At 44.8% G+C, this 25699-nt stretch overlaps 1 protein-coding gene across 2 annotated transcripts in view; it reads left to right on the top strand.

Annotated features, from left to right (window-relative positions):
- KDM5B (lysine demethylase 5B) overlaps positions 1-25699 on the top strand; it is a 59471-nt gene that overhangs the window by 21554 nt on the left and 12218 nt on the right. The window contains exons 6-20 of one of the 2 annotated variants that reach the window (XM_071450499.1): positions 4438-4528; positions 5682-5785; positions 7223-7381; positions 7937-8056; positions 8496-8654; positions 9106-9287; positions 12080-12242; positions 13218-13337; positions 14958-15152; positions 15700-15881; positions 16611-16735; positions 17097-17247; positions 21202-21316; positions 23827-24182; positions 25343-25481. In XM_071450499.1, the coding sequence (XP_071306600.1) occupies positions 4438-4528; positions 5682-5785; positions 7223-7381; positions 7937-8056; positions 8496-8654; positions 9106-9287; positions 12080-12242; positions 13218-13337; positions 14958-15152; positions 15700-15881; positions 16611-16735; positions 17097-17247; positions 21202-21316; positions 23827-24182; positions 25343-25481 (2361 nt within the window). Of the gene's footprint in view, positions 1-4437; positions 4532-5681; positions 5786-7222; positions 7382-7936; positions 8057-8495; positions 8655-9105; positions 9288-12079; positions 12243-13217; positions 13338-14957; positions 15153-15699; positions 15882-16610; positions 16736-17096; positions 17248-21201; positions 21317-23826; positions 24183-25342; positions 25482-25699 lie in introns of both variants that reach the window. The other variant, XM_071450498.1, reaches the window with a different exon arrangement.

Raw genomic sequence — 25699 nt, 5'->3', positions numbered from 1 at the left:
GAACAGGTGAGCTGGGGGCAGAGGGCACTCTGTGTGTGTGTGTGTGTGTGTGTGTGTGCCTAGAACAGGTGAGCTGGGGGCAGAGAGCACTCTGTGTGTGTGTGGGTGTGTGTGCCTAGAACAGGTGAGCTGGGGGCAGAGGGCACCCTGAGCAGGGCACTCTGTGTGTGTGTGTGTGTGTGCCTGAGCTGGGGGCAGAGAGCACCCTGAGCAGGGCACTCTGTGTATGTGTGTGTGCCTAGAACAGGTGAGCTGGGGGAGAGGGCACCCTGAGCAGGGCACTGTGTGTGTGTGTGTGTGTCTGTGTGTGTGCCTGGAACAGGTGAGCTGGGGGCAGAGGGCTCCCTGAGCAGGGCACTCTGTGTGGGTGTGTGTGCCTAGAACAGGTGAGCTGGGGGCAGAGAGCACTCTGTGTGTGTGTGTGTGTGTGTGTGTGTGCCTAGAACAGGTGAGCTGGGGGCAGAGGGCACTCTGTGTGTGTGTGTGTGTGTGTGTGTGTGCCTAGAACAGGTGAGCTGGGGGCAGAGGGCACCCTGAGCTGAGCAGAGCACTCTGTGTGTGTGTGTGTGTGCCTAGAACAGGTGAGCTGGGGGCAGAGGGCACCCTGAGCAGGGCCCTCTGTGTGTGTGTGTGTGTGTGTGCCTAGAACAGGTGAGCTGGGGGCAGAGGGCACCCTGAGCTGAGCAGAGCACTCTGTGTGTGTGTGTGTGTGCCTAGAACAGGTGAGCTGGGGGCAGAGGGCACCCTGAGCAGGGCCCTCTGTGTGTGTGTGTGTGTGCCTAGAACAGGTGAGCTGGGGGCAGAGGGCACCCTGAGCAGGGCACTCTGTGTGTGTGTGTGCCTAGAACAGGTGAGCTGGGGGCTGAGGGCACCCTGAGCAGGGCACTCTGTGTGTGTTTGTGTCTAGGAACAGCTGCTTCACTGTGTCAGGGCTACCTAAACTTTTAGAGATTGTGAGAAACAACTGCTCACTTTGAAAATTTAAAAAGGGTTATTAATCCTAACAAAAATACAACAAAGGACTACATAAGAAAAAAGCTGCAGTGCTGGAAACTGCCCCTTGTGCATACCATGTGGCTGGTTCATTTTGAAGCTGGATGCTCAGTCTTTTATACCCCTGGGGGTTGCATCAGCCAGCCCTGGCCCCTCTCAAAGTCTGTCAGTCAGCTCTTCTTTGCCATTTATCAGTGCAAACTGCTTTCTTGTAACTGGATTGGGGGTCAGGTGTTGCCATGCCTCACCCCCTAAGCACCAAACTTTTCCATTCCCAACTGCCCCATGCAAGGGACACATGTGCAGCTTCTTTGTACCTGTACTAGACACCCCAGGCTGTCTGATGGTAACAATACAGGGGGGGAAAGGGAACTGTGGGGAGAACAGAGGACATCAAAACTACAATAACATCACTAAAGCCTTTCTTAATATTCAACAAAAGTTATCTTTTAATTGTGAGAGCCAATAATCTCATTATCCATCTATAACAGAAATTGTAAATAATGGGTAAGAATTGTCTGATACTTTACCCAGTGTGTTACTGAGGTTTGGCATTCTGGGAGGCTCTGCTGTGGGGACTGTTGGTGAGGCTGTACAGTAGGGTTATGCTTTCAGCATCATATGGATACTGTGGGGCTCTTAGATTAAAATACAGGTGACAAATCCTGGAAATGAAGCAGCTTTGATCTGTTGTTCCTCCTCCTTGTTCTCTAAATGTACCAGGAGGTTTCTGTACATCTCTCATGAGTTGAAGCCAGCTATTAGAGTGGGGAAGATTTTGGTTATAACATCAGCATTGTTGTAATTCATTTTTCACTCTTGAGTTCTATCAATTTGTGTTAATTTACCCTTGCAATATAAGGAAAAATGTATACCATCAAGTCAGCATGGTTTTATGCAATCTTACACATCTCTAAGAAGCAATGTTTATTTGGATAAGCATGAAATGTATTGGTTATATCTCAGTATCTTCTGTGAAGACATATTTTAGGAGATCATGTGTCTCCTTTGTTGCTGGAAAACAGCAATGCTTTGGCTCCAGCCTTTCCAGCCTGATGATCCTATCTCCAGAGAGTTCCTATTTCTTTTGTTTGAGCAGATGAAGAGTAGGGGAGGATATTCCCAGGAGAGGGTCTGATTAGTGGTGACATCATGAGTTAGGAAGGTCACAGTTTGTTTCAGACTCTTATTAACTCCCATTGTTCTGGTCTTGGTCTTTATTAGTACTAATAGTACAGCTTAGCTGTTGCAAATTCTGTCTGTAATTATGCTTGGTTAATGAGATACAATTAAGGGTTTCTAAAGCTTTTCCACTCAAATACCTGGTTACAAGTGGATTTATAATTCTGAGCAGACTTGAGTAGTTTGGGCTGAAACTTTCCATTTGAAGTATCTGCCTGTGGTTGAAGGATTCTTGTTCTCGTGGATCCCTTAAGAATTGACAGCAGGACAAATATACACTAAAATTCCAGCTGTTTCCCTGGCAGTGGTCCCAGGTGGCACTGACAGAGAGCACATTTTTGTCATTTTGTGGGAAACCAAGTGCACATCCTAAGCCAAAAGGCAAGGCTCCCCTCTCAGCTCTTGCCCCAAGCACCACTGATGTTGTGTACCTCATTTTTGTGGAAAGAAAATCTATAATTAAGAACATAACTGGAACGCACAGGGCTAAGGCTGAATTGAGCAATAGGGACTGGCTGGCTTAGCCAGGAGCTGTAGTGTTTTAAGACAGTAATTTCCTAAATTTAAGATTTGTTAATGAGAATTTTGCTCTTCCATATCAGTGCAGACAGAGAAGGTGATTAAATCCATTTTGTTCAACATTGAAGCTCCAAGCAGTTTGCATTTGCACTGATCTGGTTGGAAAAGAGAAATGTTTGGTTCACATTTCAGTTTTTTGCTCTAATGAGATACACAACGATTTGTCAATGTCTTAAACTGTGAGTCTTAAATTCATTCTCATGTTTGCCAGTTTGATGTTTCCTGCTTTTCAAAGGCTGACCATAAGCATTTAGAAGAAGTGAGCCCCACAGGGAAGTACTGTAAGTTATTGTGGCCTGTAGGATAAGCATTAGTTTGCAGTTGTGAGACACACACAGTTTTTCCTTGCCCTTTTCTACCTGGTGAGTAAACAGTCAGGAGAAAATGTTCATAATGAGAAAGGAAAAGGGCAATGACTGTCTGGGCTGGTTTTGAAATGCAAAGGCTTTAAGTGTTTGATGTAGAGCAGTTCAGTGTGAAAGACCACAACAATGCAGGGGAGGTGAAAGTGAGATGACCTGATGTGATAAAAGGCTCAGGCCAGAATAGGAGCTGCTCTTGTGAAGATCAGTATCGGCTGAAGCACAAAAGGCACAGCTCAGAGGAGCTGAAGATGCAGAAACTCGGTGTCTGTCCCTGCACTTGAGGTTCAGGGCATGCTGGCCCTGAGGCAGAACTGCTGCACACAATGAACAACTTCTCTTGGTGCATTTCTTAAGCATTGGGACCTCTGAGTGGTCTGATGGAGATATTTGGGCAAAGAGAACATGAAAAGTGATTAGGAAATAACGTCAAAACCAGCTCTGTAAAAATCAAAAAACCAAAAACCCCTAGATTGAACAACAGTTCCCAGCCTGTGGAGTACATGAGGCTGTGTCCAGTCCTGCCTTAGACCTGATCCACACATCCCATCTTCTGGGCTTCAGAGAGTGGCTGAGAGTGACTGATTGTTGCATAACCTCATTTCCTTAGTGTGTTTGAGAAACCTCTTGTAACACTGAGGGATTTGAGAATTGTTCTCCCACCATCTCAAAATTTCAAGGATGAAATGTAAGAATTAAATGAAGAGCATTATTCTGTGGTGAAAGTTCCAAGATGTACCAACAAAGGTCCCTGCTTTGAAGACTGGAGCATGTTCTGCTCCTCAGGAGTACAAGAAAATCTGTGAAAGCACCGAGTTCCTTGTTCTTTGCTTCTTAATGGGTCCCACTGAAAGCAAACCCAAATCCTGGTATCGTTACTGGCATGGACATTATGGAGGGTTTGCTTTCCAATCTTCCATGTTGTTCCCTGCATAATTTCTATCTGAACTACTTGTAAATAATTGAAGACAAGTATTTCAGAACTCCAGATGTCTGTTTAGATTTAGTGGTTTGTAAGTATCAAATGGTTCTGAGTTTAATTGAAGTCCCCAGAGTGTCTCTCTGACTCTCACCTGTCTCCCTTTTTCCTGGAATGAGGCAGGTTACTTGGAAGGGACTTTAGGAACTGTTTAGTTGGGACTCACAGAGCCAGCCTTTCCCACAGGCAGCTGGAGATTCCAAACTCATCTCTCTGTGCTTGGGCAAGCAGCCAGATCAGCTGGCAGCGAGCATCTTCCCAAACACAAGTGGCAAACCAGAGTCTTCCAGCTAAGGATGTTACTGAGGGGTTTTTCCTTGTCTTGTTTTTCTCTTTTTAAAGGCAACCAATGTTAAAAGTGAGACTGACCCTCCAGAAGCCAGAACTCACAATCTGAGACGCAGAATGGGCTGTGCCCCTCCAAAGAGTGAAGGTGGTGAGTGAAACACAGCATAAATGCAGTTTCTGTTACTTTGCACAAATGCATTTTAAGACCAGAACTAAAATCAGCATTTGGAACTATTCGAAGTATTTTATTAAAAAACCCAACTTTGAGTTAGTTTTAAAATTGGATTTTTGCTAAAAAGTTCTTTTATGGGTTTTAAGTATTTTTGTTGGGGGCTTTTCTTGTAAGTGGTTGAGTTTTCTTGAAGATGATGTTTTCATTTGAAAAAGGTTTACACTTCTTTGAACTTGGGTGTCTCTTCTGGAACAATCAGGAATAAGATTGGAGCAATGTTTTTGTTTTGTATTTTAAATAACATCAGTCCATGAGCTTTAAATAGAAGAAACTCTTTTAAGAATGTATCAGATACCAGACACTTTTAGGAAGGAATTTGGACTTAAAATCTGGAAATTTAACTAATGAAAGCAAAAGGTAGTCTGTTTTGAGCTTAATGATAAAGTTCCCATAATATGATTAAATTGCTGCTATCAGCAGTCCTGAGTCTCTTCTCTCCTTAAGAAATAATTATTTGAGACTGAGAAACAATATTTAATGCCATCAAACAGAAGAATAAGCTTGTTGATAAAAAATTTAGCCAAATAAATACAGGAACCATTTACAACTACTCAATAATTGAAATTACCTGAGCAATCTGTCAATCTCATTTGTTCCTTCAGAATCTTTTTTTCAAGAATTTGTTTAGATTATGGTGTTTTGTAATTTGATTTTTTTTTTTTAATTTAAGGAGTCTCTAAGCACTAGCCTCCCTCCCCCAAGAGTAGAAGAAAAAAGCTCTTGACAACATTCTTTAACACCACGTGGAAAGAAAACCTTAGCTGATAAACCCACTCATAATTCAATTAAAATGAATTGAAGTGGCATATACTGAAAAACTGTGGGCTGTGATAGCCAGTCTGGCTTGTGGTGGTGTGCTGGGATTTTTGGATAACACTGGCTTCTGGAGGCATTGCAGGAGTTCAAGTCTTGCCCTATGCTGACTGAAACAAGTGTAGGGGGGATAACAATTCAGCAAACACCTTGGTGTGATGCAGTCTAACAAGCAATAAATAAAACAAATATTAACAAAGAATGCTAAGCATTGTAACATTTTGCAATACTCTCATTTTTTTCCTTTGCCCAGACAAGGAAATGCGCAGTGTGGTGAAACTCCCTGAGAAGAAAGAACTTTCTGGGGAGCCAGAGAAGGACAAATCCAAAGCCAGATCTAAAAAGCCCACCAATGCTGTGAGTACCCCCTGCCTTCCTGCAGCTGCATGTTCTGCAGGCATTTCTGGATTTCTCTAGGGTGTGTAGTAAAATCTGCTGTCACTTTGTCACATGGAGAACTCCTGTCTTCTTCCTGGAGCCCCAGGCTGAAGCACAGCAGTGTTTCTGCCTGCTGGAAAATCATCACTGCCAAAGCTTCCTGCTTCACAGAGCTGGAAATGGCTGGATGGTTAAGTTTCATTATCTATAACTAAAGTAACTTGTTTTCTGCCTCCAAAGTACAGTCTCAAAATAAGCATTTTGAAAGCATAGTCCAGTGGAAGTGGCTCTTGTGTGAGCTGATCCCTCCCCACTGCTCTCAGGGGAGCTCTGTGCAGGCTGTGGCACATGGCACTTCACAGACTGCCCCTAATTCCCCAATTTCAGCACTAAATTGGAAGCTTTGTTGTTCAAATGTATCTTAAAAAACCAGCCCTGTTCCTGCTCCAGCTCTCCACATGCCACCAACTATCCCCAAAGCCCCCACCTGAAGGCAGTGGTAGTTGTCTCACTTTTGAAAAGATAATGCTGAGATTCTTTCTGCCTATGCCACGAGTTGGGTCCCTCCTAAAACCAAACATGTTCTCATTCAATCCACACCTGTAGCTGGTACCTGAGAAATGAAGGGTGCAAATACCAGAAGCCTGACACCCTCACCCCCAAATGAAAAAAACCTGTGGGGAGGAACAGGCGATGCTGCTGCTTTTTTTTTTTTTAACAACATAAGGCAAAAGGTTCTGTCTGTCCTCATGACTCTGTTCTGTGTTTGGGAAGAGACTTCCAGGCTACTGCTGCTGAGAGTTGGGTGTAGGACAGGCAGCAGAGAGCCCATCCCAGGTTGGAGTGCCTGTGCCTGTTCCTTGGGGCTTGGAAGCTGCTCTGTCAGAATTAAGAACTGCCCCCCTACCAAAGCTCCTCTGGGAGGTTGGAGCCTTCTCTGGGGAAAATAAGGAACATCCTCAGCAACAGGACCTCCTTTCTCCAGATTTCTGTTTTCCAAGGCAATTGGTCTCAGAGGGGAATGAAACACCTGAGGCTGTCCATGGGAAAAGCCCATGCTGGGTTTGTGAGCCCCAGCAGGTGTGGGGTTATTCCTGCCCAGCCCCAGGTGTTGGGCTGTACCTGCCAAGGCCACAGTGCTGCTGATCTGAGCTGTCCTGGCACTTGGTCAAGTCTTCTGGCATTTGGGAAAAAAAATGCATGGAAGGGCTTGCAGCTCTTGTGGTCTTTTCTTACATTAAAGAGGGAGGTATTTAAACTTCTAAAAGAATATTCAGGGTGTGTTTGTCTCATTTCGATTGCAGAGATAAAGTAAGGATAAGCTTTGGGGAGTGTCACAGATGGGAGTTACCAAACTGCTTTCACCCTGAGTTACCTTCAGCTCTCCCATTGCTGCTGTGGAATTCTGTGTTGCAGGTGGATCTGTATGTATGTCTCCTGTGTGGCAGTGGGAATGATGAGGACCGACTCCTGCTGTGTGATGGCTGTGATGACAGTTACCACACCTTCTGTTTAATTCCACCCCTCCATGATGTTCCCAAAGGGGACTGGAGGTGTCCCCAGTGTCTGGCTCAGGTAATCTGACAAATCACTGCAGTAAGGCCAAAGGCTAATTTGTATTTTGTGGGTTTTTTTAAACTGATCACAGGAATAGAAAATACAATTTGTTGTTATTTAAGGTTGTGCAAATAAGGTGATAGAGGTAAAGCTAAAACGAAGACTGGGAATGCTTCATATTGCAAAGCTCACACTTATTGTTTTGAGCCAAAAATTGGTGTGTCTTTGAAGAACATTTTGGACTTTAACTGACACCTTTTCTCTGTACTTAAAACTGGAGTTTCACTGGGTGCTTCAGTGTGATCATTTATGGATCTTATCCTGCTTAGCTCTACTAGAGTAAGGAGAAATTAGGCATATTAATTCATTAATGTTTATGCAGATTTATAAATAAATTTTGTAATTTGGTGAATCAAGCAGAATTTCTTCTTGTGACTCTGCCCTTTAGGAAAGTGTTTTCATTTCAGTGGTGTCCTTCTTACGGCTCAGAAGCTGTTACAGGAGCCATTTGTGTAAATCTGAGCACAGTGTTGTGTTAATGGGTTATAGAAACAATTTCCTTTTCACTTGCAGGAGTGTAACAAGCCTCAGGAAGCCTTTGGGTTTGAACAAGCAGCACGAGACTACACCCTGCGCACGTTCGGGGAAATGGCCGATGCCTTCAAGTCAGACTATTTTAACATGCCAGTACATGTATGTTCCTGCTTTATCCTCATGTTGTGTACAGTTCATTTTGTGTGGTTAGCTAAAATAGGTAACTCTAGGGAAGGGAGGAAAGGAGGGATTCTGGTTTTGAATTGAATGAAATCCCAGATCAGAGGTTCTCATTTACGTCAGCAAATCCTGGTTCTTGCTGGTGTCGTGGTTTCTTGTTCCACCATTTGGTTTTTTCCCACTTTACAAGAAGTGTCTGTAGGGAAGAGAAAGTGACTGTCAGGCACTCCTGAGAGAACAGGGCAGTAGCATCTCCTGGAGCCCCATCTCTGCTGCAGTTGTTTTTCTCTTATTGAAATAATTTTAAAATGGGGAAAATCTTCAAGCTAATGGAGGTTCCTCCCTGAGACAGCTTTGATGCACGTGCTTCTCATCTACTGATTCCTCAGTACATACTCCCTTTTCTTCTCATACCTAGATGGTCCCCACTGAGCTGGTTGAAAAAGAATTTTGGAGACTTGTGAGTACCATTGAAGAGGATGTGACAGTGGAGTACGGAGCTGACATTGCTTCGAAGGAGTTTGGCAGTGGCTTCCCTGTTAGAGGTGGGAAGTTTAAAGTTAGACCAGAAGAAGAGGTAGGTCTTTTAGTTTACTATGGATGGTTTTATTGCAGTTTTTCATGGAATAGGTCTTCTTGGTTTAAAGCACAATAATTGAACTGGTTGCAAAGAGTTTGTTTTGTGTATCTGGCAGAGTATTTGAAGAGGAGAGCTATATTGGGATTTTGAATAAATAAAATTTGTTGTGATCAGCCATTCAAAGCCATAGGTTTATTCTAGTAGTTAATAAATAACTTCCAAACCAAATAAAACCAAATTAAAAAGGTGTCATTTTAACAAAGCAGGTCAGGTCAGGGTTGTGAAAGAGGCAAAGACAATGGAGGCTTTAGTCTTTGAGTCGTTGACCTGTTTCTTACATTCCTTGGTTGGGAAAAGTGTTTCTCTTCTATTGCTCTTGAGCAGCTTTATCTTCTTGGGTTTTCTCTTCCTGTTGTATAAACCTGTGACTGTTCTGTTCTATTTTCAGGAATACCTTGATAGTGGCTGGAATTTAAACAACATGCCTGTGATGGAGCAGTCTGTGCTTGCTCACATCACTGCAGACATCTGTGGGATGAAACTGCCCTGGCTGTATGTAGGAATGTGCTTTTCCTCATTTTGTTGGCATATAGAAGACCATTGGAGCTATTCCATTAACTATCTGCATTGGTGAGTTTGAGGAATAAACCCAGTCTAGGAAACAACCTCCCTTTCCTTCCCTATTCTCCTTAATTAGTGGACTAAAAGCAGATTTACAGAGCTCAGAGTAACCTGCTGTCCTGTTGCAGCAGGGTCAAATCTGACAGTGTAATTCCTACATTGATTTACTTTTGGACAAGAGGTCATGTTTTGGAAAGAGACATCCATTCCCAGTTTTAAAAAATCCATGAAAGATGCAGCAGATACTCCATCAAATGTTTTATTATACTCAATATAAACTAAAAACCATGCGAGTTTTCTTTTAACAATCATCCAACTTCAGCTTAGCAACTCAGTTCCGGCAGGTTTTGTCTGTTGGATGGATCATGCTGTCATAAATCCTCTCATCAAGCCAACACTTGTCAGCTGTAATCAGGACAGATCTTTGCCATCTCTTTGATATTCTAAATAGACTGAACTCCTTGAACTTCTCACCTTACAACAGCTTTTCTAGAGTCTGGATTATGCTTGTCACTCTTCCTGAAACCTGTCAAGCTCTTTCTCTTTCCTAGTTCATACGAGTATTCAAGCAGAATGGTAAAACCAATCCCAGCTGCGGTTCAGTGGGTCCTTTTTGCTTGGTTATTCTGTTGTTGCTCCTTGAAATAGCAGCTTCTGCAGTGCAGCCCAAGAGCCAGTGACTTAATTCACTTGCTTTCATGGTGCTTACTGTTAAAAAACCAAATGTTTGAGTGAGAGTGAGCAAAGGAGTGACAGTATTACAGGGTAAAAACAATCTTTCTTGTCATGTGTTACTGCTTTTTTTTTCTCTTTGTCTGAGTCTTCAGTCAGACTGCAAACTGTGGGTGGAAGAGGAGATTGCAGCACAGATTTCATTTCTTCTAGAAGAGTTTCCCTAACTGTTCATAGAATGGCTTTCTGACCTCCATAGTGAGCCCCCAGTTGCATTATTGTCTGCAGATGGCCAGAAAGGTGTGTCAGTGCACATGTGCACTTGTGCATACATGAGATGCATCCAGACATAAAAAGTTGCTTGACTGCTTTCAGTTTATTTATCCTCCATCCTGAAAGTCCTTGATGTCCTTTCATTTGCAGATATCCTTCATTTCCCCTCCATGCAGAGGTTTAAGTCTGCATTGGAGGGCAATGTGCAGTTGAGGTTAAAGCTGTTCTTGGCCAGAGCAGCCTGAACAGCCTGCTTCTGCAGAGACAGTGCTCCAAACTGTGAATCAAAGACTCCAAAAAGCAGGACTGGTTCTTGGGAGAGTCCTAGGGATGGTGTGTCTGTCTTCAACATTCCCATGTTCCTTGGAGGGGCCTGTGCCCTGCCTGGTGCAGTGTTGTGAGCAGCTAACCCCAAGGGACCCAGGCTGCAGCAGCAGAGCTTTCCTAGGGTTGAAGACAATAGTTCTCCTACAGAACTCCCAATTCTGTGTTGGATCTAGAAAAGGTAAAGGGGAAAAAATAACCCCAAACCTCTCCTCTAAAGATGCTTGGAAATAAATAAGATGTCAGTCCTGGACGAGGAAGAATTGCCATCAATGCTTCCAGTATTTGTACAGGCAGGGATGTGGAGCAGTCAGGAAACAGAGCAAAAAACCTGTGACCTCCACTGCTGCTCCCTCAGGCTGCTGGCACCTCAACACCTGCATTAGAACTGTCTGTTACTTGTTCCCCTGAGTCCAGAGACCCTCAGTTCCAATATCCTGCTTCAAATTTACACAGTTCGTATCTGTTATGTTACCCATTCCTCAGTGCTGACATCTGTCAGGGAGCAGAACTCTTGACTAGCCCAGTCCAGACCCAGAATGGTTTTTAGTTACATCTGTGGCTGGTCTTCCTGACTTCCTAGAGTTGTCCCAGGATAATGGTCAGGCCCAAGGCTGCAAAGTCATTTAATGCTGTGTAACAACTCCTTGTGTGTAACTCCCTGTGTGTAACTGCCCCTCCACAGTCCATCCTGCTGGCTCTCCTCTTCCCCTGACACAGGGACTGTGTAAGTACAGGAATGAGCTCCTAGGGATGAGAGATAGACTTCTGGATTCACACTTCACTTTTATCTTTTGGAATCCTCCCAATTGCTTAATGATTGATGGAAGTAAAGAACACTGTTGGGTCAGTTTTAGTCTGCCAACTCTTCAGAAATCTTGATATAAGGTGATTTGTCTGTTTTCCTTTCAAAATACCTTTTCTAAGTTCATTCTTTCTAAGGCCCTGGAGGCATTTTTGTCTCAGTGCTGCAGTGAGCCAGTGTCAGTGTAAGCTTGTAACAGTATCTGCTGGAACACATCTGCATCCCCTTAATTCTCTCAGCTGGCTTGCATCGAGTGCTGAAAGTTCTTTGTTCCTACTCTGGATATGGATTTTTTTTCCCCTTGAAGTCTTGCATAATTTGGAAGTTTGATTTCTACTTCCTATGTGTTGCTTTTATGGCAGCTATACATAAGAGAGAACGAACTGGCTTTGGTTGTTGGACCCAAGAGAGAGTTTGTGTTCATGGGAAAAGACAGGCAGCTTATGTTTTGAAGTTGTGCTGGAACAGCAGAACTTCATTGAGGACTTCTTCAGACTTTTTCTCCCTCCCCCACAATATTTGAAGTACCTGCTAAGAAGTGTAGGCAGTTAAAAACAGGTCTGGAGTAGTGGGACCTGTGTAAATTGTGAAGATTCAGGAATGTACAGAACCTTTGCATTCCTTCCTGGTGATATGCCCTTCTTTTGACATGGTGTATTTTAAAGCAGAAGACTAAAAATGTAACTTAAAGTTTGCTTATATTTAACTTTTTTTAATAATCTTGCAGGGGGGAGCCTAAAACGTGGTATGGAGCCCCAGGGTACGCAGCTGAGCAGCTGGAGGATGTAATGAAGAAACTTGCTCCAGAGCTATTTGAGTCCCAGCCAGATCTCTTGCACCAACTTGTCACCATAATGAACCCGAACACTTTGATGGCCCACGGGGTGCCTGTATGTGTCAGACTCCTGTGCTACTCCCCCAACCAACCCTCTTTGATTGGAACCCTACTTAAAGCTGATAATTGAAGCCACTTTTATTACAGAGGTGGTGTGGTGGTTTCCATGTGTGTTGCATCTTCCTTATCCACTAAAATGTGCCAGTGTGAACAGATGGGCAATGCAATTGTTGCCTTTGGAGTCAACTGGCAGACTCTTCTCTGGAGATCTATCTTGGATATTTCTATTTCTGTGTCTCAACTGAAAGGTTTAGGCTTTACCTTTGGAACAATGGCAGGAGCTCTTGTATGTCTGTTCAATCAGACACAGTTTTTTTGGCATAGAGTTTCTGTCAAGGCCCCAAACCCCATTCTTCCTTTATTTTGTCATCCACATTCTCTTATTTTTCCTGGATAAGTCCTTAGGTATTAAAAAAACATTTTTTCATCAGATTTCATCTTATTCCATACCAGGTTATTCATGGGAATTATGTCCCTTTACAACTTAATTGGCTTTTGATGAGCTGACCTTGGGACTTAAAGGAAAATCTGGAAAAAGTAGCAAAATTGTTCGTCTCCTATGGTAGCCTCCAAAATGGAAGGATGCAGGATGACTTGCCTGCTTTCATGATGACTGTGTGGCCCCAACAGTCTTAGATGAACAATAATATGAATGTTAAGGTTCCAAATTTATTTACCCCTTCAGCTGCACGTTGGAGAGAGCTGGATCTGTGTTGATCCTAACCCTGAGGTGTGAGGAGCACAAGGCCCAGGCAGCCAGCTTGAAACTGTTCAGAGAGGGGTGTGGCTGAGTGGAACCCAGGCTTTCCAGGGTTTTATGTGAGGCTTTATCAGCTGTCAGTTGTAATTCTTGGGCTTGTGGTTTAAACTCTCAGAAGTCCGCACAGAAGTTACTGCAAGTTGGAAATCCATGTTCTCCTCAGCAGCCGTGCTTGGGTGTGAGCTGACACTGGCCTGTCTGTCCCCCCAGGTGTACAGAACCAACCAGTGTGCAGGGGAGTTTGTCATCACCTTTCCCAGAGCTTACCACAGCGGCTTCAACCAGGGCTTCAACTTTGCTGAAGCTGTGAACTTCTGCACCGTGGACTGGGTATGTTCCAAACCAGTTTTTCCCTAAGTGAGCAGTTCCAAAGCTGTTCCTAGCTGCTGTATAGCTCTGATTTATTGCTGATGCACAAATCTAGGCCACAGATCAGAAGGAGCCTGTTACTGTGTTTGCTGAAGGTTTGTCATGCACTGAGCTGCAGGATGCCTCTGGTTCTGAAGATTTCATTTGGAATTATGTGTCAGGGCTGATGTAGCTATTGCAGCAGGAGGGAGGCACAGTCCCATGCATGCCTGGAGTATGAGATGCACCAGTGTTGCTCATTTTTGTGTCCCCAAATTCCATCTCAAATCAAAAGCTGGAATGATAAAATTTCCTAACTTATTGCACTGGGAATTTTCTAAGTGCTTTCTGCAGCTGGAAACCAAATCCAACTTGTATATCTTTTCTGCTTTTGCTTCTGTGATAAAGTTAGATAATACATGTAGCACATTAATAACAGTTGGACATTGATAGTCCCCTTGTGGGGGGGAAAAAAGTAGGAATTGCAAATGTGAAAGAATCTTCTTAGGTAACAGGGGTACTCTAGATTTTTAGGGAAAAACTCCTTAATGAGAAGAGAGCAGAAAGTTCTCAAGTTCAGATGGAAGGTGTACAGAGCAGTGCATCATTCTTGGTAAGCTTCACTCAGCTCACTGAACTGGCAGAGGTGGGCACACATTACAGTTACTAGGTTAGAGTTATTGAGTAAGATCTTTGTCTTTTTAAAAATAAACACAAATGGAGGACAGTTGCTCCTAAGTTACAAGTAATTTTACCTTCACAGAAAGTGACTCAGACACACAGTGCTGTCTGATCTCACAAAGGTTCTTCTAAGCTTTTGGTGTTTCAAATTACTTCTCTTGTGATTTTTTTTCCCCAAAAAAAGTCTTGGCTATTTCTAAGTGTAGCCCAACTAAAATATTGCTGGATGTAAAAAACAGATGAGGAAGATGACTAATATTGCAAGAAAGCTTTCTGCACTTGACTGTGCTCACATGTCAGTCGGTTTGGTTTTTCCTCTTGTCCTTCCATGAGTTTCACACTGGACCCAACACATAACCTCATTGCACTCTGAGCATCCCTGTCTGCCTGCTCTTAAAACAGAGCTGAGTGACCTGCCCAGCTCAGGATGAGCTGTGTGCTGTGCCTGCAGCCAGTTAGGGACATCAGTGCTCCCTGAGCCTCCCTGTCTCGTGCTGCAGCACAGTTCCTGTCAGCAGGGGAAAGGCCCAGCGTGCCCTGCGCCTGTGTGGAATGGGGCATCCCTCGAGTGGTGGGTACAGGCCAGGCTTATGTACTTGTCCTTTTGATGCTTCCTTGGCCTCAGTGAATTTTTATCTTGGATCTTCCTGAGCCCACTGTGGTTTAGTGATTTAGTAGCCTTTAATTACAACCTCTGCAAGAGAAGGCACCTCCCTTGGCTCACACCCATAGAGTCCACTGGGAAAGAGCCATAAGCATTCCTGGTGTGCACAACTTGGAATCTTGATTTCTCTGGTTTTACACTCTGAAGTGTGAATGTTGTTGCTGAAAGGATTTGTCTGGGAGCAGTTTCTGGGTAGTAGCATACAGAGGGATTCCCTTGATGTCCTTTCCCAAGTGCACCCTGTGTCTGCCCCGCAGCTGCCCCTGGGCCGGCAGTGCGTGGAGCATTACCGGCTGCTCAACCGCTACTGCGTCTTCTCCCACGACGAGATGATCTGTAAAATGGCTTCCAAAGCAGATGTCCTGGACGTTGTGGTGGCATCTACAGTCCAGAAAGACATGGCTATTATGATTGAAGAGGAGAAGAGGTTGCGTGAGAAGGTTGATAAACTGGTGAGTTGTAGGAAGTAATGGTTTGGGTGGGAGGGGACTTCACTCGTCATCTCGTTCCATCCCCTGCCATGGGCAGGGACACTTTCCACTAGACCAGGTTGTTGCCAGCCCTATCCAACCTGGGCTTGAGCACTTGGAGGGATGGAATTAATTATAATGAATGAAGTAACAGTTGAAACAGTGATGTGAGAACATGCTGGTTCTTGTACTGGAGTGTCAGAGGCTTAGAGGTGCTTAGTCCCTTCCTAAGTTGTGGATTTCAGAGGAGCACCTGGGTAAAGAATCATTGATCATGCACCTTATTTTAGTACCTGCCCTTTAATGTTGCTCAGAATGTCACTTTGAAGGTAATATTTGTACTTCCAGTCATTTGGTCAGAAAAGCTGATTTTTTCATTAACCAAGATTTCTGTCTACCTGAGTTGAATATCTTATATCTAAACTTCATTATTCTTTTGATAAATTCACCTTTTGATGTTATTGCTTGGAATAGCCTCCTCTTTGGAACAGTCACTTCTTCATTAGGCTTTGATGTGACACTCTTGCAGGGAGTGACTGACTCGGAGAGGGTGACATTTGAGCTGTTCCCTGATGATGAGCGACAGTGCCTGAAGTGTAAAACCACCTGCTTCATGTCAGCAGTTTATTGTCCCTGCAAACCTGGGTTGTTGGTGTGCTTGTACCACGTTGAGGACCTCTGCTCCTGTCCCACCTACAAATACAAACTGGGGTAAGCTTGAGGTAGTAACTACCACCACGATCTGGAGATAGTATTGTGTGTGTAGGTACTGTGATTTGGTAATCTCTGCTGCCAGTGGGACTGCTCTCTGTTTCTGTTTCAGTCCTTTGCAAATCCAGTGCCCCCACAACAATGGGACTGTTTTGTGCTCACACACAAAGCCTCTTCAGCATTCAGCTCTTCTTGCTCTATAATGGCAAAACTTGCTGGCTAAGTTAGTTGGCATTTTTATTTATAGCAACCAGGTCATTGTCCCTTAGATCCAGTCCTTGCCAAGGAGTATTGTTTTGCTTTTTGGAGCTTTCCTTCCCGTTGTTAACTTTGCTGTGCTCTTTAGTACATCTTTTGTCCTACATGAACGTAGCTTGCTCTGAGACAGTGTCCAAACTCCTTAATTGTCCCATAAAAATTGCTTTTTGAAGCAATTACAACATTGAAATGATCTCAAAAGGAACATGGTGTGGTTGTAAGGTCTTAATTGCATAACCCTGAGTGCACAGAAGCTTATTTCTGTATTGTACAGACCAACACACCTTAGAATTACCAAATGGTTTGGTCTAGAAGGGACCTTAAAGCTCATCTCATTCCATCCATGCCATGGGCAGGGGGCACCTTCCAGCAGTCCAGGTTGCTCTGAGCCCCATCCAGCCTGGGTCCTCGTGCTGGTGCCCTCGCTGCACCCTCGTGGAGGTTTGAGGTTTGAGTCATGTCTGCCCGCAGGTACCGCTACACCCTGGAGGAGCTGTACCCCATGATGAACGCGCTCAAGATGCGCGCCGAGTCCTACAACGAGTGGGCTTCCAACGTCAACGAGGCCCTGGAGGCAAAGATCAACAACAAAAAAAGTGAGGATTTTACCTACTGCCTGTAGCACATCATTTAAAAGGACTGTTTTTTCAGTGTTTAGTTTCCAAACTACAGTAACTTTTTTCTTATGTGATAATCAAAAGAAATCATTTATTACTTTGTGTTTTTAAGTAAATATTTTAGCTGTTGCAGTCCCAGAAATGATGCTAAGCTGTCTCTGTGTGACAAGACCATAAATCAGTTTGACACAAAGTGTAACTGAAGTAGAAATAGAAATACATTTAATGTGTTGTGTTTCTAAGCCTTACATGATGGAAAGGATTTGCCTTACATGGATTTTCCTTACATGGAAAATCCATCACAAAAGGAGACTTCCTAACTTAATGTCTTTCCCAACAGGTCTCATCAGTTTCAAGGCTTTGATAGAAGAATCAGAAATGAAGAAGTTCCCAGACAATGACCTGCTGCGACACCTCCGCCTGGTGACACAGGACGCAGACAAATGTGCCTCGGTGGCCCAGCAGCTGTTGAATGGCAAGAGACAGACCAGGTAAGTGCCACTCCATGTCTGCAGCAAAATTGGGCTACCAGAGATGGATGTCAGTGGCCAGTGATGGGTGCTAGTGCTCTACAAGACTTAAAGATTAAAAGAATCTTTGTCTCCTCAGCAGAGCTATCTTTGACAGGGAGATTCAGCATTACTATATGTAATAAGTTAAATATCCTGAGTTTTCAAATATCTTCTTCCTCTGTGTTTGACAGTTTGTAAATTCATTCCAGTGTTCCCTGAAAAGAAGGAATGGTGTGGTATGTCTGACAAAGTAACACTCAGCAAGATACAGTCCCCTTGTCTTTGTGCTGTGAGCACTGTAAATCTGTCCATAGTGGAGGTGTTGTTGTATTCATTACCCTCTGTGCTGTGGAAAAACAAAGTGCCTTAACTCCCTGAGCTGCTGCTGGTGGAAATGTTGTATGAGAGCTCTGAAAAAATACCTGCTCTTTACATTGAATCTTTCAGACAGGTTATTTGTTCAAGGGGTTTGAAGTAAGGCAGTGTTGGTTGTGAACTGCCTACCTGGTCCTGCTGACACTCCATGTCTGAAATGAGCTGAAAAGAGCCAGAACAGAAGACTAAGGCCAGTTCTCTTCATTGCACAAGTCTAGTTGTGCCTGTATTGATGTAAGAGCCTTTCTCTCAGGATTCACAAATTACCATCTTCTGTTGTGTCATTCTCACTCATAGATCCCAGACTGGTGTGGGCTGGAAGGGACCTTAAAGCTCATCTCATTCTACCCTCCCTGCCGTGGGCAGGGACACCTTCCACTATCCCAGGCTGCTCCAAGCTCTGTCCAACCTGGCCTTGGCCACTTCAGAGATGGGGCAGCTGCAGTTTCTCTGGGCAGCCTGTGCCAGGGTCTCACCACCCTCACAGGGAACAATTCCTTCCCAATATCCCATCTATCCCTGCCCTCCTTCAACTTAAAGCCATTGATCAGGGCACTCACCATGGGTACACTGAGCCTTGCAGGATGGTGGTTTCTAAGAAAATGTTTGGTTTATTTGTGTGGAGAACAGTATGGCTCATGTCCACCAATCTTAAGTGTGCTGTACTTCAGAAAAAATTGATTGTCATTTGTCCCATTCGGAGAATTATCACCCATTTCTGCTGCTTTGAACAATGTGGTGTTTATTGGAGCAGTTGCCTTTTGTGCTGATGGAAGTGCACATGTGGTTCCTGCATGTCACCTGCCTCAGCAGGGGTCACAGAGCTCCTCACTCCTGTGCTCTTGCAGTACATTGAAGACTGGCATGGAAGAACTTTGGGGGCAGAATGTTCTGTGACACTGTCTGTAGCTGAATATTGGTGTCACACTTATACATGATTCTTGTTTTCCTTCCTGGTGTTCCCTCTGTAAGCCTTTGTAGTAGGAACTTGATAAAAATTCACTTTTGCTGTCCTGCACACACAGGAGGATGAAGCCTCTGTAACAGCAACATGAAAATACTGCAACAGGGAATGAGAAATTCAGCACTCTCACAGGCATGACTTCTGCCAGATAGGGAACTTCCAACCTAGAGATTTTAGGCACCATCACCAAAGGACTTGTCCACTTTGGATCCCCTCCTTCATTTGGTGTTGAGCCATCTGGTGTCCCCTGTGTGTGTTCTCCCATCCCTGGTGCTTGTTCAGGTCTCCCAGTGCTGAACTGGGAGCAGCAGCCAGGCCCTTCCCAGCTCCTCTGCCAGATGGGTCCTTCCTGCACTGAATGTGTCCCTGACATTGTTTGGCCTGGGAAGAGCTGGGAGCAATTTTTATCTTCATCTCCTTGACTAGATCTGTTCTTTTGTCACCATGAGAGGCTCTCAGCCTTCCTCACAGCTGGGCCTGCCAGCTCCTGCAGCATCTCAGGCTGTGACAAGTAATTGACCCTGTGCTGCTGCTGTACACAGTGTTGAGGCAGTGCCTGCATTGAGATTCTTATTTGCTCTAGAAGAGGTTTTAGTCCTTCTCTCACAATTTTTTCTTGCATCTTTTTTAGTATGTTTCTGGGGTAAGTCCAGTTTCATGTCTTCATAAGTTTTAGTTGTTTTAAAACCCGTGTTACTTGATTATTTTTTTCCTTACAAGGTTAAAGTGGGGAATGCTCACAACTTTTGAAGGAAAATGTAAAGAAGATAATTACCTGCTTAGAATCTTAATACATGTTACATCACATGCAGATTCATATGCCTGGAGCTCACATCTGCAGGATGCTTGACAACCTCCATCACACCCAGGTGTTGGTTAGGAAGGATTCTGGATCCTGCCTGAAACTTGATTTGTGCTTTTGGCAAACTTTCTATTGTGGACTGAGCATTTTGGTCTGATCCTGAGTTTGGAAGAGTCATGCAGGAGACTTGTCTCCTGTAGGAAGGTTGTCCCTGTCAGTCACAGCAGTCAGTGACACTGGGGGATCTCCTCCAGTGCAGTAAACACAGCAGTTCATGGGGAGAAGACCAGGACAGAAGGCAATAAATCATAGTAAATCCTGTGGCTTACCAGCTCCTCTGCAGTACCTGAAGAGATGCAGATGGGCTCTATGTCCCTGTTTCCTCTGGTTCTCTTGGTGCTGGGGGATTAAACACTCACAGATTCTGGCTTGGAGATGTTCTGTGAGCATCTGAATGGGGCTGGAGCACAGTGTGGCCCTTGTTCTCCTGGCACTGGAAGGCAGCAGTGTTCCTGCCCTGCTGCCATATTTTTCCTGTCTATCCCCTTTCCTCTCTAGGTCTCCTGAAACCTGTTCTGTTCCTTAGAGTCTCTGAGAGTTGGTGCTTGGAGACCTTTGTGATTATTAACCCTGGATGGACATGGGTTTGGCTTCTGTCGATGGTTTTTCTTAGGCTCATGTAATTTCTGGTTTTCAAAAACATCTTGTGACAGCTTTGCCATTTAAATATGTGTATGTATATGTATATAAATATTTATGTATTTAAAAACTTGTGCTTTTTCTTGGAAGACACTGTGGAGCTTACTCAAAAACCAGTAGAACAAAGCAGACTGTAAAGAAACCTGTGTTATACCTGAGGCTTTGAATTCATTTTATTGTTCAGCTGACTGTGGGGCTTGGAACTCTCAATGTGATCGTGTGTATCCGTTAAAAATACCTATTTTTAACACAGAATGGTAAATTAAAATTTATTTTATAGAGTTCACATTCCAGTCATGCTGGCATATCCTGCTGGGCTGTTCTCCTCTTTTGTATAAATAACACACTGTGGATTCAATTGGAGCCAGCATTGTAAGGGATCTCTTTCCTTTTCTGTTCAGGCTTCTCAGACCTCATTAATACTGGCTTGAGTTTAGAGAGGCTTTTAATATTGGGCCATTTGTTAACACTTATAAGCCACTCATTTGCTACAAAGCTTTTAGATAAAAATAAAAATGCTGATTTCAGTGTAGAGAGGATTTTTCAGAAGTGCCTACACAACCTGTCAATATAAAACCCATTCAGAATTGGGATTTGTTCTCTTTTGGTGTGGACATGGGCAGAGCTGACTACAATAGCTACTGCAACATAACTGAATAGTTTATCCACAGTTGTTTTGTGTTCTGGAAAAAAAAGCTTAATTTTATTCCATAATAACCAATGCCCTTCCAAGGCTGAGTAGTTTTTCCAGAATCCTGTTTAGTATGAGTGTTTCAACAATAGCTCGTTCTGCAGTGGCAGACTGAGGTTTCCCACATGTGTGAGCCCTGGGCTGCTTGGATGCTTGTGAATATTCTGTAATTCCTGAAGAAGGCCTGGCTGACATGAATCATAAGCAGATGTCAGGGAATCAATACATCACAGAATGGTTTGTCTGGGAAGGGATCTTAAAGCTCATCTTGTTCCACTCCCTGCAGGGACACCTTCCACTAGACCAGGTTGCTCCAAGCCCTGTCCAGCCTGGCCTCAGAGTTGATGTTGTGATGTATTTTTCTCTTTGGTGATAAGCTGAAGGCTGAATGTGTCATTGCAGGTACCGCTCCGGGGGAGGCAAGTGTCAGAACCAGCTGACGGTGAACGAGCTGCGGCTCTTCGTGAGGCAGCTCTACGCCCTGCCCTGTGTCCTCAGCCAGACACCACTGCTGAAGGTAACTGGGGAGGCCTTGGGAAGGGAGCAGGAGCATTTACAGAGTGATAGGCTTGCACTGCCTTCATCTCCCATCTCACTGTTTGCTCCAAGGGTTGATACTGGGCACCGGCAGGCTGGGGTGACTTGGGCACGTGGGATGCTGAAGAAAGGAGCTCTGACCAGCTGCTGTTTGTGGTCAACAGTTTTATACTGCACAGGCAAATCAAACCATTCATGTTGTATGAAGGATTGTAGGAGAAGGAGCAGGATGACCTGGGTAACTACAAGTTAAAAGTTTGGGGTCAGTTAACTGTCGGCTCTTACGAGTAAAGCCAGGTTAATCTGAGAACATTCAAACTCCCCAGTGCTCTGAGGGACAGCTCTGTCATCCTTTCCACTTTCCTTCTTTGTTAATCCAAAATCAGCTTTCTCAGTCTTGTAATTAGATCCCTCTTCGTGCTCTCTAACCACATTCCAGGAAACCCCACAGATAACTCCAGCCAAACCCAGCCCAGGCTGGCCAAATCCTGTCTCTAGCAGAGAACCTGCTGCTGGCTGGAGTCAGATCACTTTGAATCCCATCACCACCAGCTGTGCTGGTTCTGTGCTCCCCACATGATGAGCCCTCAGGCAAACTTGAAAGTAATTCAAGATCTTGTTTCAGAATTTGCCAAAATGTTCCATATCACACTGAGGGGCAAATAAAAAAATTCTGTGCAGCTGCAATTCCTGTCTTAAAGGAGAAGGGCTTTCCATATTTGTGATACTTGAAACCAGGAGATGCCGTGTCCAGTTCTTGAACTGTCCCTCAAGTATCCACCCAACACTGACACCAGATGGTGCCATGGAAATGAATGGGAATAAACCAGTTCTACTCAGCTTTCACTGCTGCTTTGGAAGCTTTATCTGCCCTGCAGTGTGTGGATCAGATTCGATGCAGTCCTATTTACAGTTATTTGTTTGTAGCACTGAAGCTGTGAAGTTTTCTTGCTGGTTGAAAAGCAGAAATTTGGAAATGCCAGACATGCAAACAGTTCCTCTCCATCTGGCATTCCTGAACAGGGAAATAACAAACACATATGGTCAGAGTGTTCCTTTGTGTCATCCTCAACAAGCCTCAATTATATGTCATTGTGCAAATTAGGCTGTTAATATAAATGACCAGCATTACTGGAGATGGGTACACAATTCAGTCTATCTCTAAAAAATGTTTGATTCCATGCTGGGGGTAGTTGCCCACCCTGGGAAACAGCCTCACTGGCAAAATGCCAAGGTGTCAGCTGTGAGGGAAGAACTTCCTGCAGGAGCAGCATTTCAGGCAGCACTGGGGGGACTGGGCAGGTTGCTTCATACAGAATAATCCCAGCCTTCACTGTGGGATTGCTCTGGATGACTGTACTTTATCCTAAAGAAAGTGCAAACAGTCTCAGAAATACCTTTGGGGTAATGAGCTGCTGAGTGCATGGAGAGAGAGAGAAGGTGTTCCCCTGCATGAGAGAGTAAAATGCCTGTAGCTCACTGGGACTGTGGGGTGCAGCTCAAAAGCCTTAGCAGTGCAGCAGAAATGGACCTCAGAAATTCTGTGCCCTTCCCAGTGTTTTGCACAGCCTTCATATTCCTTACCTTGCTGTTCCTCAGCTGCCTGAACCATTCCAAAACAAAGCCAGGCAGCAACATCCATGGAATGCTCAATTTCCCTTTCCATCCTTTCTGTTCTTTGGAGCCCTCTTTCTGGCACCCTGTCCCTGGGATTGCCTTGTTCTGGGATACCCCAGCTACATATGAGGAGGTGCTGGCAACACTGTGTGTTGAAGACACTATTGTAGTGTTTCAGCCCTCGGGATAATTTGCCATGTGCCATTTACAAAAAGCTCCTGGTACTTTTTCTAATGTTTCCACACCTCCTTTCTCTGGCACATATGGTTTAGTATAAGTTGTTAATTGCATCTAAGCCCTCCCCTTATTACGGGGTGCAGGGGCTGGTTGTAGCAGCAGTTGCAGGGTGTGGTTGGCTGGTAAGCTTGGGGGTTTCCTGTGTGTCTTTGGTGCTTGTTATGGTTTATTTAGGGGGGATGTTGGTAGTGTTTGTTTATTCAGTGTCATTGGCAGTGGATCCTTACCCAGAAGCCTGGGCTAACTGGGGTGTTGTTGGTTATGGCCTTGGGATGGGGTTGGTTGTGGTGGTGGGGCTTGCTATAGGGGGTGTGTTGGGGTTACTAGCAGACGAGGGGATGGTGAACAGTGGGGGTCTGTTGTTGGTCTGATCAGATGGCACAAGGTACACCGTCTTGGGCCAAAAAAAAAAAAAAAAAGCAACACTGTAACATTAGACCATCACAATGAAAACTCTTAAATCCTTCATAATTAAGGAAAGTTCCAGGAGCAAAAAACTTGGACAACTTGGGAGGAGAAATAAAGGAAATAGGAGACATACATCTGGATAATTTGCCATGTGCACTGTGGCATTGCAGCAGGGGGTTTGCCAGGAGCCCGTGCTCCTGTTGTTAATGTTGCATTTGTGTATTTCAGGATCTCCTTGACCGTGTGGAAGCTTTTCAGCAGCAAAGCCAAAAGCTCCTTTCCGAAGAGATGCCCAGCGCTGCGGAGCTGCAGGAGCTGCTGGACGTCAGCTTTGACTTCGACGTGGAGCTGCCGCAGCTGCCGGAGCTGCGGGCGCGGCTGGAGCAGGCACGCTGGCTGGAGGACGTGCAGCTGGCCTGCTCCGAGCACAGCTCCCTCACCCTGGATGACATGAGGCGCCTCATCGACTCCGGCGTGGGGCTCGCGCCCTACCCTGCAGTGGAGAAGGCCATGGCCAAGCTGCAGGAGCTCCTCACCGTGTCCGAGCACTGGGATGACAAAGCCAGGAACCTGATAAAGGCCAGGTAGAGCTAAATCTCAGTGTTGCATTTTGTAGTTCCATGAGTTGTTTCAGATGGAAGTGCCCTGACTCCTGGAGGGGCTCCCCTTTGTTCATCCAGTTTGATGAAGGCAAAGCTTGTGCCAGCCAGAAGGGGCAGGGCTGGAGGAGGGGGATGAGGGATGAAGCAGTTTCAGGTGTCAGGGTTGCTTTGCAGTGTTTGTGTTGCTCAACCATCTTGTGTAAATTCTCCTTGTGCCACAGTGTCATGGTTTGACGCTACCACAATGCCGAAAAAACTTATCAAAGCAGGACACTCAGGAAGGGGGTTTAAGGTACCTCTTCCTTCTTTTCCACCTTCTCCCCTCCCCAGTTTCAGGTTGGAGAACACGTGTTCAGATCAAGCTCAGATAGGTACCACCAGCAGGTAAAACTTTGTAGTCCATAGAGTCCATGTAGGGCTGTTTCTAACTAACAAGGAGGAGATTTTTCCAGATTAATTGGTGCAGGGAAGAAGGAAATAAGCCAAATACATCCTTACTAAGAAAAATTTTCTTGTGGTTTTTACCTTCTGATTTATAAAGTAAAACAGGGGAGAGGACAGTGTACTTAAAATTAGGAACGTGGCACAAACTTACGTGCCAGGTTTCTTCCCTCAAGATTCCTTTCTTTTTTTAATTTTGTCATACTTGAAGTATTGGAACATTTCTTACCCACTACTAACCACAGGGTTTTAAGACAACTTCATATAGCACATTACTGACTAAGCTTGGGTTCAACATTCGATAGGGAGTTGTGTTGTGTTTGTACCTCTCTAAAACCTCAGAATCAAACCAGGAAATATAGAAAAGCCCATTTCAGGGTTTTAACTTTCTAATGCAGAATCTCTCAGCTGGTGCTGGTCTGGGGTCTGGTGGGTGTTTGTCATCCAAAAGTTAATAAAAGGAACATCATCTTTAAGTCCAAATGTGAGAATATTTCTAGTAGGAGGCTAGAATAAGCAAACAGACATTTCTAAACCCCCCCCTGCTCCTGACACCCCAGCTCTGCTGGGTGCAGCCAGTACTGAACATCATCAGTAACATCTTCAGTTGGTGTGGTGGCCCTCTGATTTTAACAACCCAGGTGAGTGGAAGAGCCCCCCTGTAAGCAGCATCTCCCATCTGGGCTGTTGTGCTCCCCCAGGCCCCGGCAGTCCCTGAGCAGCCTGGCAGCAGCAGTGAAGGAGCTGGAGGAGATCCCAGCCTACCTCCCAAATGGAGCAGCACTGAAGGATGCAGTGCAGAAGGCCAAGGACTGGCTGCAGGAGGTGGAGGCTCTGCAGGTACGTGAGCCTGGCTGCTGGGCAGGGACAGTGACCCTGCTCATGTCACCAGAGCCACCCCACACCCCATGTGTGCTCCTGGGCTCTGGTGTTGCTCTGACTCTGAACTCCCAGTCTGGGACATCATTGGTTACCTCAGCCATGGAGCAGCTACACCCACTGCCCTGATTTTTGCTTCTGTTTCTGGTCTGTATTCCTTCACCTTTGCAACTAACTGC

This window comes from Agelaius tricolor, unplaced genomic scaffold (assembly GCF_023055355.1).
Source record: "Agelaius tricolor isolate 1412-34295 unplaced genomic scaffold, bAgeTri1.0.p SCAF_30, whole genome shotgun sequence".
Taxonomy (NCBI): domain Eukaryota; kingdom Metazoa; phylum Chordata; class Aves; order Passeriformes; family Icteridae; genus Agelaius; species Agelaius tricolor.
This window is presented reverse-complemented; position numbering and strand designations above follow the sequence as displayed.